General features: G+C 36.3%; 1 protein-coding gene across 2 annotated transcripts in view; it reads left to right on the top strand.

Moving 5' to 3' along the window:
* CAPZA2 (capping actin protein of muscle Z-line subunit alpha 2) overlaps positions 1–17,064 on the top strand; it is a 33,657-nt gene extending 16,593 nt beyond the window's left edge. For both annotated transcript variants that reach the window (XM_039570823.1, XM_010413518.3), the window contains exons 4-10: positions 30–93; positions 671–877; positions 2,058–2,137; positions 6,242–6,320; positions 9,869–9,940; positions 12,524–12,586; positions 13,479–17,064. In XM_039570823.1, coding sequence (XP_039426757.1) covers positions 30–93; positions 671–877; positions 2,058–2,137; positions 6,242–6,320; positions 9,869–9,940; positions 12,524–12,586; positions 13,479–13,619 — 706 coding nt within the window. In that variant the 3' untranslated portion in view covers positions 13,620–17,064. The remainder of the gene's footprint in view (positions 1–29; positions 94–670; positions 878–2,057; positions 2,138–6,241; positions 6,321–9,868; positions 9,941–12,523; positions 12,587–13,478) is intronic.
* Positions 17,065–17,330: the final 266 nt, after the last annotated feature.

The raw sequence follows: 17,330 nt of genomic DNA, 5'->3' as shown, positions 1-17,330 counted from the left end.
AGGCTTTTGTTGGTTTTTTTCTCTTGTAGTGCATTTGCACAGTACAACTTGGACCAGTTTACTCCTGTAAAAATTGACGGTTACGACGAACAGGTATGAATATAATAATTAAATACTTGCAGTCTTCCTTAAACTGTTAAAGATGTTCTGGTATTGGAATAGTTGTTGGCAAGAAAATTAAAAGAAATGCGTCTTCCTTACCAAAACACAGAGATTGTGCCCCTTCAGTAGTACCAGTACCAGTCCCATAAGTTAATCACTTAGGGGTACCTAAAGAGCTTGAAATTTTAGTCTGCGATGTTGGCTGAATTCAGTGTTTTGTAGCTGTAAAAACAATTTGCTCCACCTTCAGTAGTAGAAGACAGGAATTTCTATCTTGCATTGTTTGCTGCAGTAAGAGGGTAAGATTCAAGATTTTTTTTTTTCTGAGGCAGTGTGTCATATTCACCTTCTTCTCTCTTGCTATATGCATATTTGTTTAAAATGTAAGCCTTTGTATGTGATTAAGCTCCCATTAAATGCAGGATATAATTAGATTTGGCATGGCATTTTTTTTGTTTTTATTGAATAGCAAATGTTATTAACTAATTTTATGATTAAATAAATTGTATATAATATAAATATATATTAAAATGAAATATAAATTTTAAACTTAAATTTTACAATACAGGTTTTGATAACAGAGCATGGTGATTTGGGAAATGGGAAATTTCTGGATCCCAAGAACAAGATTTCTTTTAAATTTGATCACTTAAGAAAGGAGGCTACTGATCCTAGACCCCATGAAGTTGAAAATGCCATAGAGTCCTGGAGAAATTCAGTTGAAACAGCAATGAAAGCATATGTGAAGGAACACTATCCAAATGGTGTCTGCACAGTAAGTGCTAAATTACATAACCACTGTACCACTATACATAGATACAAATTTTAAAAGGGAGCTATTTGTAAACCAGAAAGATAAGCAGTTTTGACTGTAAAGAATTTATTCCTGTCAGGTATTCATGAGAAATGAGGGAAAGCTTCAGAAATTTAATGTTTCAGCTATTGGATTATTAGTGGGTGGTTACTGCAGGTCATAGTGAAGATTTACTTCTGTATTTAAACATTTTTATTTAAATTTCTTAAAGCATTTAGACCTTTTGTGGACTACTGCAGGTTGATCCTGCTGATCCTGGCTATCTGGTTGGTTGCTTAGAAGGGGAGAAAAATTCCGTAAGACAGAAATGTCTGCCTTGGCTTGTTTTACTGACAAAACTGTCTTAGTAAAGCAAACTGGTTTTGCTCCATCATATCTCCTATATATCCAAGTATCATATTCTTACCACCAGAATTGGTGGTTCTGATAGCTTCTTAAAATAAAACCTCTTAGTCTGGACTAAAATAGCATTTGCTTGCTGTTATGAGCCCTGTGACTATTTAAATCTCAGCAAACTGATCTATTGATAGCTGTTCTGTGCTTTATGTTGATGTGACAGAAAAATTAACTAGGGGAAAAAAAGTAAATCAGTTGCCAAGTTAACAGGTTGAATTGGATTCCCAGGCAGGCAGATGAGTTCCAGTTCCTGTAAAGGAAACCAGATTGGATGTTTGCTGAGATAATTTTTAGTAGTATTTGATTTGGGGGCATAAAGCAGAACAGAGGACTAAACCCACCCTTTGAGTCACCTTTTTGCTATTCTGTACAGGTTTAAATCGTCATATAGTTGGTAGAATAACTGGTGTTTGAAACCCAGCTGGTAATATATATATTGTCTCAGTAGTCACTGCTATAGGCTTAAAATTCCTGTAGTGGCAGAAAAATGAGTTCACAATATATAAAATTTAGTTAAGATGATTGACCTTCAAGTTTTTTAGTCTTAGATTTTTCTGCATTGTAATAAATACTTCAATGTTTCATGTACAGGAATATTATGTATAACCATAATGGTTCTAAAATGAAATTTTACAGTTTATATAACAACAGTAGAACCAGATATCTAAGCAGTTTGAGCAAGATCTACTGAAACTTTGACTCTTCTTTTTTTTGCTTCTTTCTTTTTTTTTTTTTCCTAATTAAGGTGTATGGTAAAACAATTGATGGACAGCAAACCATTATTGCATGCATAGAGAGCCATCAATTTCAAGCAAAGAATTTTTGGTAAGTTTTTGTATGGATCCACGGACAGTAAAATACAGCTAACTGAGTAAGTGCCATTACAGTGATAATCCTGAGTTCAGAGAAGAAGGTGGATGCATTTCTTGTATGGGACCTTTTTTCTCCCTCTACCCTACTCCCAAGTTTTTCTGCCAAAACTGCAGAAATCTCTTCCTTTGTGGTAAGTAGAATGGCAGACTGTGTGCCTGCATCTCCTTTGCAGAGCTTCGCAAAATTCCATATCACACATATGACATACGTGATCAATTTTCCTGTTTATCACACTGACACCAATACTCATGGCTGTATTCCCTAAAATGGTTGTTTTGGCTTGTTTTGCTTCCTTTGTGACTGATAGAATAAAACCCGTTCCTTCTAGTTTGAATTTCTCAGAGAAAGAAGGTGACCAAAAATCACTTTACAATGGGACTTAAGTGATTAATGTTGGGATAAGACAGATAAAGGTGATTTTGGATGAAATAAACTCTTACAAACTGCATGTAGTGGTTTGGTCCAAAATACTCATTACTGTTTACCTTCAGTGAGATAAGAATTAGGAGAAACGCAAAGCAGGCACGAAACTTGAAAGAATATAAAGAAGTTTATTAACAGACCTAAAAGAAGAAAAAAAAATTCATACCACACCTTCAGAACACTTCTCCTGCCCCCCACCTTTCTCCCTTCTCCCACTGACAATGTAAAAAGACAACCCTTGAGATGTTCAGTCTGTTTACTACTTCCATAATAACCTTTGTTCAGTCCATTTAGGAAGAGGAGTCTCTCTTGCCCATGCTATGAAAACATTATCACAACGAGCCAGCCGCCAAGGTTGGTTCTCTGCTCGCATCATGTGAGTCCCTTCCGACGACTTGCAGCTTTTCCCACAACTGCTTTCGAGGGGTCCACTCTTGAATTACTGGGGTACAATTTTAAGGTTGAGCCGTTCAGAAGCAAAAGTTCTCTTCACCCATCTCTGGGAGCACTTCATCTCTAAGAACAGAGGCCCTTCTCCTTCCCTGGGGGCAAAGGGTCCTCCTCATCTTCATCTCTAGGACTATCTCTGGGAACATCTCTAGGAACAGAGGTTTTCTCCTTTTCCATTTGGAGCAAAAGTCCTCATCGCTTCCATCTCTCCCTGTTCAAACTTCTCATGAAATTACAGCTGTTTCAGCATCTGCCTATCTCAGTGCAGGTGCTTTTGCTCACAAGTACAAGTTGAACGCTCCACCCCCGCTGTCTTCATGAAATTACAGCAGGTACTCTGATATATCATAGCTTTACAACAGAATATCAGCTTTAAGCATCTCCTCTTTCTTCTCCCTCAGGTTTTCAGCTCTTCACAGCACTAAAAGGGTTAATCTCACCCAGGCCTTGCAGCTGGAATGTTGCTTATCGCTGTTGCTCACATGATCTCTGCTGGACAGCAGGGCAGCTTCAGCTGAATCTTGGCTGCACTGGAGAGGGGGAGCCGGGCTGGCCCGGCCTAGCCTGAGCAGGGCCTGGGCCGGGCCCGCTGGCCCGCACACGGGGCCCGCAGCCACCTGTGCCAGCACTGGAAACGAGACAGAGCTGTGGGGGTGGTTTGTATATTCTTAAGTGTGGATCACAGAGGTGGTCACAATTTTAAGTGGCTTAAAGAATTGTTCCTATTCAAACTGGCCAGCTGATAGGTTCTGTCAGGTCACAGAGGAAGCTGTAAGCACCCCTTTGCAAGAACATCACTTCCGAGACTATGCTTTGCTAACCCATGACACTGCAGCTTTCTTTTTTCTGGACTTGGTTGAATGATTTTTTCCATAGTCTGAAGTGAATTTTGGATAGCTCGGTACAGGAAACTGGCCAGAGGTGACATAAAATATCACAGTATCAGGAATGGGTTAAGGAGGTTATATCCTAAAGATAGCTTATATATGCAGTTGTCAGAAGAAAGGTGTTTCATTATTATTTGGTTTGCTGTTTTGTACCTGCTTGCAATTTATATTAGTAATCCCACAGGTAATGGATGGAAGTACAGAAATCTTTGGGTTTTGATTCTGAAGGTGGATATTACATATCCATAGTAATTTCAGCATGTGTATGGATCAGTTGAATTATTTGCCCAGTACACTGATTTTTATTGAATTTGCATAGCTAATAAATATTTTTTCCTATTGACTTAAACTTGACTAGTTAAGTGTGCATGTTTTGCATAAACGTTAAAAGTAACTTGAAATAATACTGGTTTTCTTTTTAGTTTGAACGTATGAATGAATTTTGATATTTCAAATAATTATTTTGTAGTCTTTAAAGAAGAGGAGCAGATATGCAGCAGCCTTTTATAGATGGAGAAAATCTTTCTTGAAAGTTTTCTTTATTAAAGTTATGGTTGGGCATCTATGGGTAAATATTGACCATATTTTTAAGTGTTTTTCATGGGTAGTCAGACTCTAAATCTCATTCTTAGTGAGTTGTAATAAATGCATATTGGTTTGGGAGATTTAGAGATGGAGGAATGGATTCCAAGTTAACCAGATTGCTCAGTTATCCAGCTGTATGGCTGGATATCCAGCCCAAGCCACAGCCAATATTTATTCTCAAGGTGTTCCAGCTTTTTAGGCATTTAGAAGTCTGTCAGCCTACTATGAGAGTAAGTTTGCTGGGTAATAGCAAACCAATATATGCTAAAGCAAAATACTTTGTGATTATTTGAAATACTATCAACGTAGTAGGATAGATGGCTTATTAAAGAAAGAAAAGGAAAGTTAATCTCTGATCAAACATTCTAAGTCAGCCAAGCTAAATAAGGAAATGGTATTGTTTTCACCTTAGAGCATTTCCTATAGAAAAATGCTTCTGAACTTGAATTTTTGATTTTTTTATTTAATAGCAACTTAAGGACAAAAAAGATATCCCAGAGTGGAAACACTGTGGTCATCTTAACTTCAAGGGACCACAGAGCAGCTAAGAAGCAAACAAATCTTTTAGCTAGCCATTGAATCCCAGGCATTCAAAAACTAGAATTGTACCTAAGGTATAATCCAGCACGTAAGTTTCTCAAAATCAGTGTGGTCAGTCTATAAGGCTACTAGTAGTATTAATGTCACTGAGTTGGGCAACCCTTTCCGTTTTCTTAGCAATGTCAACTTCTGAATTGTCTTAGTCTATATGTTCAGTGATAATTTGGAAATTGTCTGAAATAATAACCAATGGCTTTATAGTTGAGTTACCATTGTTACTATCTAAGATGTGTAATTATATAGATTCATTAGTAGCAGTTAATTTTAATATTTTGTGTCTTTTCTCTCCCCTTGTTGAATGCACTGGGATCTACACCTAACATTAGCAGGATTGGAACTCATAGTGTCAACTTTTTTTCCTTCTTTAAGTGTAAACACAGGACAAATGATGGACAGCTGCACTGCATTCTTAATACAGCTCTATAGTACTAACCTAATCCACTAACTTCCTAGCTAAATAAGAAAATGTCTAGGTTACAGGAAAGAAATCAGGTGAAACTACACCATACTCTTCCCATATTGTTTTCTGAGTGTTTGGAACACCCTTTAAGCATTTTGGCAAGGATTCTGAATTTGTGGAAGGAAACTGGAGGGAAATGGTTGTCCTGGAAGGGAAATGCTAGAAGAGCTGAAAGTTGCAGTTACAGTTACTAGTTAAAGTTAACTAGTTACAGTTAAACACTGCCGAAAGTCTTGCTGCTTTAATGTTCCTTCCATTCTAATTTTTGATAGCCTGAGGTGAAGTGTGACTTTGGCTGATCTAGGACATCACCCAGGTCCTAGAAACAAAATATTGACTGTGTGTGCCTAGCTAATACTACAATAGAGGAAGAACACTGGAGGCTTTAGGTACTTTCAGAAGTCCTACTGTTAAAAGTTCCTTAATAAGAAATCTCCTTGGTCCACAGCGAAAACTGAGATTAAATGTTTTGGGAAACTGTTCTGATCTTGATTGATTATGAGACTGAATCTTTAGGGGAAGATTTTCTGCATGTGTAGTTGCACTGCAAATTTCTTTCTCTGGTTTCCTTTGACTACCAGTTGTATGTTGGGATATTTTTCCATAACCAGTGGGGTGACATTCAGTTTCTGTTTTATTGCTTTTTTTAAGGAATGGCCGTTGGAGGTCAGAATGGAAGTTTACAATCACCCCATCAACCACTCAAGTGGCTGGCATCTTGAAAATTCAGGTATGCTTATCTCAAGCTGTGTCCTGAGCTGTTAAGTCTCCAGTCATTATCAAGGGAGACTCAGGCCAGCGTATCAAATATGTTAAGGGAAAATGGGGACCCAATACGAAAGGCAGCAATGCTCATTCAGTTAAGTGTTAGTGACTTAATTTGCATATTTATCTAATCCTTAAAAACATAAAATATGTGTTTAATGTAATGATTCAGAGGACTTGAGAAGGTGTATTCACCTCAGCTAGGCATATTCCTCTTTGGTTTCCTGTTTCTTGAATTCTTGAAGTGAGACAAGCCTTTCCTTAGGGTAGGCCCTTTCTGAAGCAAAATTTTTTTTTTTTTTTCATTTTAACTGATAACGGGGCTTTTTCATGTTATCCTATTGTTCAGAAACCTTTGGTTTCAGCAATTCCACCATAGAAATTTTTGAATCTGTTGTTTTCTTCATTCAGAATTTGGCTTTCCTATTGGCTTTAGGGCATTCAGAAATGAAGAATTCCAAGCAGGCGGAAGTCTTGAGACCAAAGGAAGTCTGACTGTCATGTGGTAGGCAGGGAAACCTGACTTCCTGGATTGGTTCCCTGGAATGTGTACACATACATTGCAGCAGTTTATTGAAGCAGTTCTGGGATCAAGGACTGGAAACTTAGTGCAGTCTGACTTTCTGTGTAGTACTTCATTTATTTTTTTTAACGAGACAGAGTCAAGGTTTTTTTTTCTTGCTGTTTTTATGCCCCCATGAGTTTTGTTTGTTCTTACTGCTCAGTGATGACTGCAGAAGGAAGGTGCAAAGGAATGTTTTTCTAGTCTGAAGCTAGGATGTTATTTTAGGATGTGGTGGCTGTGTTCAGATTCACCCAGGCAAGGGGACCCTGAATCTGCTTTCCCATGCTAGTGCCAGTTCTGTAACATTTGGAATGATGGTCAAAATGTGAGCAGCCGTTATTACGTTGCCAGGTCACAACAGTCATGGTAAGCAGCCCTTTAAGCAACTTCTAGGCTTCTCAAGACTTTGTCACTTAAATCCAACTTGCAGCAAAGCAGGCATTTTCTCCACAGCATGCATTTTTGGTTAAATGTCTTAAGAGGTTTTCCAGAACAAGGAAGCGGGTGTCCACCTAATTCTTGGAAAGGTTAGGGCAGCAGCCTAAAAAATAGTCTGAATGAGGAATTTATTCAGGTTCTAGTCAGCTTTTAAATTTGGGCACCAGATGATTTTGTCTTTTAGTACTATTTCACGTAATTAATCAAGTCATTATTTATATTCATTAAAGTTCTGGAGAGTGATGAAAAGTTCTACTTTTTTGCTTGTTTAGAAACTACTTGTTCATCAAAGAATTTTGAACTCAGTTTTAAATTTTTAGAAATGGTGTACAATTTCTCCAGTGTATGTGGGAGTGCACGGTCTTCACCTCTCAGAAGAAACAAACAAAAAAAAGTACTTTAATTTTTTTTTTTTAAGGAGCACAGTATTTTTCTAGAAAAGGAAGTCTCTGCAGCACTAGTAAAATTTTCGAGTACTGAAATTTCAGTGTTGTTTGCAAAATCTTTGACAGCAATACACTGTTGCCCTGTTTCTGATAAAACCTTTTATTAATAAGTTGAGGAAATTGAGCATCACCTGCTATCTTCAGGTGTCTTCAGTATTTTTAAGATCATTTGCACAATTTCTTCCTTTTTTCTTAATTCTAAGAATAAATTCTAATATAGGAGATTCTCAATTGTTGTAATCTCTTCTGTGTAATTTTCTTTAAGTATATTTAAGGGGAAAAGCAACAGCAGAGCCTTTTACTAAAACTAAGTCCCTGCGGTATTTAACATGCTCCAACTGGATGGAAACAACTGAGAAGTGTACTGGTTACTAATTTATCTCTTAGATAATTCGTTATTCTCATCCCTCAGTTAACCTTTCCAAGAGGTTCTGTTCATAAACATCCTCTTTCTTGTAGTCTTCTGCACCTAGACCTAGCATTCTAGAATGAAGGATGTCAGCAGTGAGGTATAGTACAGAACAGTTACTTCTCATATTTTGTTTAAGATATAACACATCCCAGAATTAGATTTGACTCTCCATCTCTGTTAAGCTTCTAGGTCTGAGTGTTTGCCAAGAATGTGACCCAGTGACACAGATAAGATGTTTGTGCTGGTGTTGGCCTCAGAGCACAGGGGAGGTTTGGGCTCTCTGCAGTGAATCATGATGGACAAGGGGAAATACATATATTGCTTTGGGTTCTGCTGCTTCATTGGGAATTCTTAAAATTGTGCACTGAGTAAGCACTTCTCCTCTTTCAGAAAATGGATTGAAAAAGACTGGCAGAGGTTTTACCCAGCAATGTTTGATTTGAAAAGAAACTTCTGTGGTTAGGTTGATACCTTTTGTTGCAAAACAAGTATTTGACAATAAGCAAAATAATCGTGTAAGATGAACCATAGGCAATAATGTTTTACTCATATAGGAAACCTTTCCTTTGTGTGGTATTACAACTGTCTTACTGTGTGTCATTTTTTTTCTGTTATTTATGAAGCTGAGGGTCTTTTGCACATATGATCATAATGCATAGGAAATTATACTATTGTGCATTAATCTCAGAATATAATGTTATGTTGTCTAATAGGGTGACACACAAATGTTTCATTTTCTCATAACATCAACTATGTTGACTATCTTGACTTTATCAAAATTGTAAAAAAATCTTCAAAGATGCTTATTTAAATGTCAGTGACCTGCACAACTTCTATATCAATTATCGTTAATGATCACATGTAGTTTTATATGTGCTTCCTTATTTTATGTTTTCCAACAGTTGTGTTAGGAGCTATATGTTTTCTTGCCTGTCCCAACTGAATTTAAAAGTACTAAAGTTAGCTTGAGTAGAGTTTTAGTGGTCTCCTGCAAAATAATCAAGGAAGCTATTATGTAGATACAGCGTTTCAAGAATAAATTATTTCATTCGGCTTTGCTATCTAACCTTGGGAACTGCTTTGTCTAGATAAATACCAGCTTTTGATATGAGCCCTATCTAATAGAGGAAAATGTCAAATCCAAGGAGAGCTAGAAAGGGAAGCTTTATGTCGCACTATCCTAGAAAACTGTTTGGGGAAGCAGAAAAACCTCACAGTATCCTGAAACCTTCCCCAAACTATTCTAATTTTAAGTATATCTTCATCATTTAGAATAGTCTAGTCTATTCATTTCAAGGGTTTCTAGTAAGGTCACATAAATAAGGTGTTGTTTTCATGATGTTAGTCAAAACCTAAACTTCTTTGCTTAGAATAGTACTTAAGGCTATAGTACTTAAGTACTAATAGTAAGCTAATAGTACTTAAGGCTTAAAAATGTTTCCAGAGTAGCCTCTTCAGTATTCCCCCTCTAAAATAGTGAATTCTACCTTATTTTGGTTTTTCTACTTGCTTTTGTTCTGTAACGTTCTGTATGTGGTTTTGCTTGATTTATATAGGTTTCTTACTGTGATAAATAACACAACACTTTGATTTTCCTGTATGTTGTTGATTTGTAAAACTTCATATGAGGTTCTTTGTTTCATTTTCTCTAGGTTCACTACTATGAAGATGGTAATGTTCAGTTGGTGAGCCATAAAGACATACAAGATTCTCTAACAGTGTCTGTAAGTGACCTTTAAAAACTTAGTGGGTATATTAAAGTGACTTTTTGATTTAAAAATAGAAGCAAGCTTTAAAAAGCTCAGAGGTTTGAGAAGTCTGTTCTTCTATATGTATGGGAATTAATGTTCAAATTTACAAATACTTTAAATGTAATATTTACTACTTCTGCCCAATATGTAGCTAGTATTTTTTTTTAAAGTAAAAAAATATTAACGTATGCTTGCATGTGGCTTATATAAGCTACATTAACTTTGATTTTAAAGCATTAATTAGCTTGTTGTCAGTCTTCCTGCACTTCTTTATTTAAACTTTGGTCTGCAGAGTGACCTATAGAATTATTTTTTGAATATGAAGGAGGTTTGAGTTAAAGCAACTGACTTTAGTTGTACAATCTCTAGGACACTGCCTCCTTTGCTCGCTGGAAGAAGGACCAGTATGCTAAAATAGTAAACAAATGGTACCAGTTGAGAAGCAGTAGTGGGTATTTTCCCTTCGTTTTCTCCGTTTGTAACTGCTGCTGTCAGTGTCTTGCTGTTCTGTACACAAAGCCCTTTCAGAGATGCTTCAACTTGAGAATCATAACACACTTTATATTTAAAGCATCATTTTTTTCAACTTCTTACCAAATAGATTATTATAGTAATGAGGAGCAAACAATAGAAATAAAAGTTGTTTGGAAATATTACCAGATATATCTTTTAAGGATTGATAATGTTCCACCATGAACAGCTACTACTTCTGAAACAACGTCTATAATTGTGTTTAAAAACAACAAGATTTTCTGTTGGAGTGTTTTTTAATAGAATTTAAGATAGTGAGGTTAAACTGGCAAAGAGAAATTGTAAAAGTTAACAGTACGAGTATTTTAATGGTAATGACTAGCAGTGGCCAATTTGGCTCAATAGGTCAATTCATCAGTAAAGAACATTGTTTGTTAGAATAAAGCAAGGCTTGTTGGTTTTTCAATTGCAATAGCACCATAAAAAATGGGAGAATGTGGTGCCAACTGATAACACTTCTTGAGCTGTAGATATAAAATTACTTCTGACCCCCCAGAGCAGAGGGATCTATTTAGTCTTTCATTCAGATAAGAGTTGCTGCAGGGAAGGTTATGTGGATGCAGTTTTGCTTTCAATAGTTTTTGCTTCACTTGCTATTGGGAAGAAACTTAATCCTGTTTTGCAATTCACTAAAGCAGTAGCAGACTGATGAGTCGGAAAACATCTTTTACATAACTCAGCTGAAACAAAAGCAAATATGCTTCTGGTTACCAGTTTTTAACCTTGGCTCTGAGCTTCATAGAGGGCAGAGGCTGTACAAGTTCTTACTTCACACAGAAGAAATGGTAGGTAGATTAAAAGGAGCCTCAATGACTCCTCTTTTTTGTTGTTTATTAGAGAACCCATTTTAAAACTATTAACAGGCACAACAGAAATAAACGACTGAAGAGTTCTCTTGTTGCTAGAGTTGTGAATAATCTTGCTGAAGGTTATTCTCTTATCCCTTGTTTTCCTCTGAGACAAATAAGACCACATACCTCTGAATTTTTCCTTTCATTGGCAGAGCCTTTGAAAGTATTTCCTCAGTTCACTAAAAAGTCAAAACCTTTTCATTTTTTCATCTACTTTGTCTCTGCCTTCTCCTTCATGTCTCTTGCAGTGTCCAGAAGCACTTCCACAGCTATTAGGTGCAGTTTCACTGAAACTTTGTACCAGTTATGATTGAAGCTGTCAGAGTTTTCTCCATGTCTTTGCCTTTGAAGGAATGAGGGATTACATGTGACAAGAACACTCCTAACTTTAAACAGCTTCCTCAAAAGCACACTTAGGAATGTCTCCAATGCTAAGTTGGAAGTTTGGAAATTCATGAACCCTCACTTCCTTCTGGGGACTTCGTTTAAGCACTTCAGCTAATTTGCCTCCAGATTGACTGATGGGGCATATTTTATTCTTAAACAAAACACCCACTTGCATCCTTAAACAGTTTTTTTTCTGACCTCACCCTTATCAGTCATGATGAAATTTGCACCTTCATTTTTGGAAGAGGTATTTGGGGATAGTTTTAGAATACCAGGTATATAAAGCCTAGTGTTTTCCTCAGCTTAGTCTCCAGATTCAGAATGTTTACTGGTGAGCAAATCTGTTTTGGTTTCATGGTTATATTCTACTATAACTTCTGGGTTAGCTGATGTTCTTGAAGTTTTCTTGAATTTGTACTGGAAATGTAACATTGATAATGTTGTTATCCGTACTTTGCATGTTTTTAGAGACTTTGGTGGGCATTGTCGTATTTCCAAATGCTGATGTGTTCCATCTGTCTTTTTATTGTACCATAGAATTCTTAATCAAAATATGTTAATGAGTTTCGTGGCAATCTTTATGCTTGTAACAGTTTGATTTTATTTTTCTAACATCATCATCATATGGGATATGCCTTTTGGATGAGTGTTCAGTTTTGATTTAGCCACTGAACAGTCAAGTGTTCTCATTGAGTCTGACATCACTCATAACTATAGGAAGAACATAATCCAGCTGGTCCTAGAATTATGCTGTATATCAGACCTAATTCAAATGGTTTTTTCCTAGAATGAAGCCCAGACAGCAAAGGAATTTATAAAAATTGTAGAGGCTGCAGAAAATGAATATCAGGTATGTTGGAAACAAATACTGTATTCATACTCATATTTATAGCATTACCATATACTTAACCAAAGCTAGTATTCTATAACTAGCAAGATAATGCAGTTCCATTTAAATAGATTACGTGCTGCTGTGACCTCTGTCTTTCCTTTTCATACCTTCTGGTGATTGTGCTTAACATTACAACAGAAGTAATTTTTTGAGAGTGGAAAAGTTCCTTGCATGATTAAGTTTCAGCAATTCTGGTGTCTTAAAGCATTAGTGCATTCCCTAGGTGGAATTTTTGTACAGATTCTGTTCAGAGGCTACTCTGTTAGACAGCTTTGCTAAGTATGACTATAGGCATTACCTGTTTCAGTTAGTCATTTCAAAGTTAGGAAAGTGTAACTGTTCTGGATACTCTCTGCAGAACTGGATACACATTCATTCAGGCCTTGAACATAAGGTAAATTTCAGACATCGTGTTCTGTCAGTTTGAAAGAAATACTCTTTAATTAAAATGTTTGAAGTATCTATTGTATGCATTATATTCAAGTTCACATGATGTGTTGTGGACTGACTTCAGCATCCCCACAGGAAAGACAGTAGAAGACTTTTCCTGTGTGGAATTAATGATGTATGAGCTAACTGTGGTCAGCATTTCATTCATGCTGCTGATTAACCACACTTTGGTTTGCTGAAACACCTTGACTATGGCCAGGTTTATTACATGTCTCACTAATTTTCTTCATATAGTCTCAATCTGTATCTAGCAGCTTTCCTTCATTAAGTATTATTTCAATTTAGCATGTTTTTATTAAGCCTGTTTAAGAGGTAGCAAGCCCCTGAGTCACTGAATGTTTATATGGCATCCTAGTTCTGTTCTTCACATGTCTGTTCTGTGTGCCTTTGTGTTTGACAGACTGCTATCAGTGAGAACTATCAGACTATGTCGGACACTACTTTCAAGGCCTTACGTCGACAGTTGCCAGTTACCCGCACCAAGATTGACTGGAACAAGATCCTTAGCTATAAGATTGGAAAAGAGATGCAGAATGCTTAAAGTGAACATTGCATGACTGGATCATTTTAGTGTCCTTGTATACAAATAAAAATTATTACAAAAAATATTTGGAACTGTCAAATCACCCAGTCAGCATGGGCTTTTGCCATTGAAAATCACTGTAAGTAGTTTGGTTAGAGCACAAAGCTTAGCTAATTGACTTTTTTTTCTTTTTCCTTCCTTTCAGAGGGTTGCAACTTCACTATAGCTGAATATCTTCCTTTAGAGTTTCCGTTGTACCTTTATTTTTTTATAATGAAGAGACCATGCCTTTAGTTTTCAATTACACATTAAGAACAGTTGGAAAAAATATTTTTGCATATGATAACCCTTCCTCTTGCTTTCATGTGAAATGGACAACTTGAAAAATTTGCTGGATTCCTTGTGGAGATCAATAATATGCATTTCTAGGTCAAGGTCAACATGGAGTTAGCCATAGGTGCTGGTTTTGAAATCATCTGTCCTTTCATTGTATGTAAAATTGGGAAAAGCATTTTCTGTATCATTTAAACCTGCCAGAGGACATGCTTAGCTAGCCCCATGGTAGCTAATTTTTTTTTTTTTTTTAAAGAAAAGGCCAAGGTCTAATGCTGTTTTGAGGTTTTGAAATTAAATAAAAGTACTGAAATGCATTTAATGCTCTTTTCTGAAAATTACTCAAATGAGCTCAAACTCCATCTGCCCTCCAGGTTTTTTTATCATAAAGCTACAAATGTATTATAACAAGGCATATTGTAATATATATAATCCTGTACTCATTACTATGTCTGTTTATTTTTTTCTTGGATTGAAATGTACTAAAATTCAATGTGACATTAAAACGCAAATTTTCTATTTATTTGAGTATCAGATTGTTTCCTGATATAGCCTATTTTTGGTGTTTCTAAATATTTTTTAAATTCTGCTTAAAACAGCCACAAACGTGTGTATTTAGGGATTGTAATATCATTATCGTTTTCATCTGCATTTAAAAAACATCTGCATATGGAAATCTGCTTAAAACAGATGTATTTTGGCTTCATATTGGCTACAGAGGATAGAAGAAATTCCAAGACCAAAAACTAATACATTTGTCTGGAGAATACTTTCCCTGTCTGATATATCTCATTTTGAAAATGGATGTCAGGTATCTAAAAACACAGACTTCGTTACAAATGCTGTATAACGCTTCCATAACATGCATAGATTTTGTTTTTAATTGGATAAAAACTTGGTTTACAATATGCTACCTACTTATATGCTCATGATGGAAAATTAAAAAGCTCTTTATTTTTTAGAAGGCAGATGTTTATACACACTCCTAAACCAGTAAAGCTTACACAAAGGTTTGATGTCTCTGTTTACAGCATGATCTTACGAATTACCTTAAACTGTTAAATTACAGCCTAGCAAGAGAAAGAGTCTAGACTTGTACTCGGTATAAAAATGTACATATGAAGTAGTTTGCTGTTTGAATTTCAATAGCAATACCCCAATATTCTGTTCTTCAGTGCTCTCTTACACAGAGGTATAGAAGTTCTTGAAACTGCTGCTACTTTACAGTACTAAACTGTATAGTAGAAGAGTGGGATTTGTTCTACCACAGTCTTCCTGGATAGTTGCCCTCTCAATTGTCTTTGTAGTTCAGCTCCTGAACTCCTGTTCTTTTCAAATTAGCTCATAAAAGCTGCATGTGAGCTAGTAACAAATGCTGAGTCACTGTCAAGTCAGTCTGTCAGTCTTAACTAAGATCTAAATACAAACCCTATTTGAAGAATTTCTTCCAGTGTATTTAAGAACAAGGTAAAAATAAAAAGGCAGTGAATGAACAGTTAGGAGAATTGTTAATGGGCAACAGCAGTGCAAATAACTTTTCTAGCTGTTTAGAATGTTGCATATGACCAGAATCAGCACTGACTAAAAGTCAGAATGCTATTTTTCTTACCTGAAATAAAGAGCTAGTTTTAAATATATTCCTAATAAAGAGGTATTTTACTGTGAAGTACTCTATTACTGTATTTCCCTCTCCATTTATTCAGTCCTGTGATAGTCTTAATTCCTTATCTTGAAATAATTGCTTCTTTCAGGTTCAATTCTACCAATTGGATGACATAAGTAGATCTGTATTACTTATGTTTTTTCTTGTGTTAATTTTTAGTCTGTGAGACAACTTTACACCTTGAACATCAAATTTATTAAGTTATAGCTTCAATAAAGCCATTTGTAAGTAAATCAACTATTCTGTTACTTTTTCAAAGTGGTGTGCTGTATCATATTTAGGGGTAATGACTCCCCAGATGAAGCTGACCTGACTGTCAGCTGAGGTACATGGCACATTTGGAGTTCTTGATTTCTAGCAAAGTTTTGTATGTCACTTTGCACTTTTGTTTCTATCCCTGCCACTTTTAAGTTGGAGAATTTTAGAGCTTGCTTGGTAGGCTTTAGGGTATTTTCTGTAGGTAAAGCACTTTCTCTGAGAAATTTTGCTGTGGCAATTGTCTTAATGTGAACTACTATTTGTTTATATTCTATTTTTAAATATAAAGACAAGCTTTGTATTGTTCAATCTTGATGTAATAGACATTATGGCTTGTAAAATGGACTTGTAAAATGTTTGTGGTTTTGAAGTGTATTACATCTTATGCATCTTAGTGCCCCTTTATATGAAGGAATTTTTAACTTCTGCAAGTAAGCAGCTGTTCTTTGTGAACATCTGCAACAGGAGTGGCAATTCTGCTTTCAGGTTCTCCTGAGCAGCCCCTTTTTGTATGTCTGTCTTAAAATGCATACTGTGGATAGAATGAAACTTTAAAATCATTGTAATTTTGATTATCTGGCTACTGTTGCTTACTGCTCTACATGCTGATAACAATTCTGCCATCTGGTCCCACTGGGAACACTGCGATGCAGTTCATTAGTAAATGGTCACTCAGCCAGGGTTAAAAGCCTTGTGTGAGGCTGAGCATCCCGAGAGATACGTTCTCTTTGGGGATGGCTCCAGCTGCATCTATGGCAGCAATGTAGTTTATGCAGTTTGGAAATCCCTCTCTTATCCCCACTTTCCACAGACTGGTTTGGCTCTCAAAGCCGTTTTGGTGCTCTTGAATTCACTTCCTTTTGGAGAACTCAGAACATGGACCTGGGCTCTGAGTGTGCACCAGGTACCCTCAAGCTCTGAATGGTGACCTGAGTCCATAGCAGTGGTTTCTTTCAGGCAGCTTGAAACCACCTACCTATGTATTGAGGATGTCTGGAGCTTCAGACAAAACTGGGCCTTCACATTTCCAGACTGTAAATACTGTAGTATGCATCAACTGTTCAATTCTGTGGATTCACTCCTATCGTATTGAATTACTTGCTGACACAGACATAGCTTCTGCCACATTTGTTGACTGGAAAGACTGAAACTGTTCTTCATCTGATGCAATTGTAAACTAGGTTTAGATTAAACTTAGTTTGTTCATAACCTTGAAGTGTCAATTTTTGTGTGACAGTGTCAACTGAACTTTTTTTTTTTTAAGGGGAAAATTTGCATCAGATTTTAACCAAAAAGGTCAATTTTTTCTTTTACAGCTAAAAGGAACTGTGAATATGCACTTTATTCCTTCTGTGAAAATGAATGTTTAATACTTGGTAGGTTCTCTTATTAGCAATATTTTCCTCTGCTACTGTGACTTGCTTACCTGTAACAGGTATTGCTCAGCATGATGTTAGCCATGTGCTCATCGGAAA

This window comes from Corvus cornix, chromosome 1A (genome assembly GCF_000738735.6).
Source record: "Corvus cornix cornix isolate S_Up_H32 chromosome 1A, ASM73873v5, whole genome shotgun sequence".
NCBI classification, from domain to species: Eukaryota; Metazoa; Chordata; class Aves; order Passeriformes; family Corvidae; genus Corvus; species Corvus cornix.
Note: the sequence above shows the minus strand (reverse complement) of the source record. Positions and strands in the feature narration are given on the sequence as shown.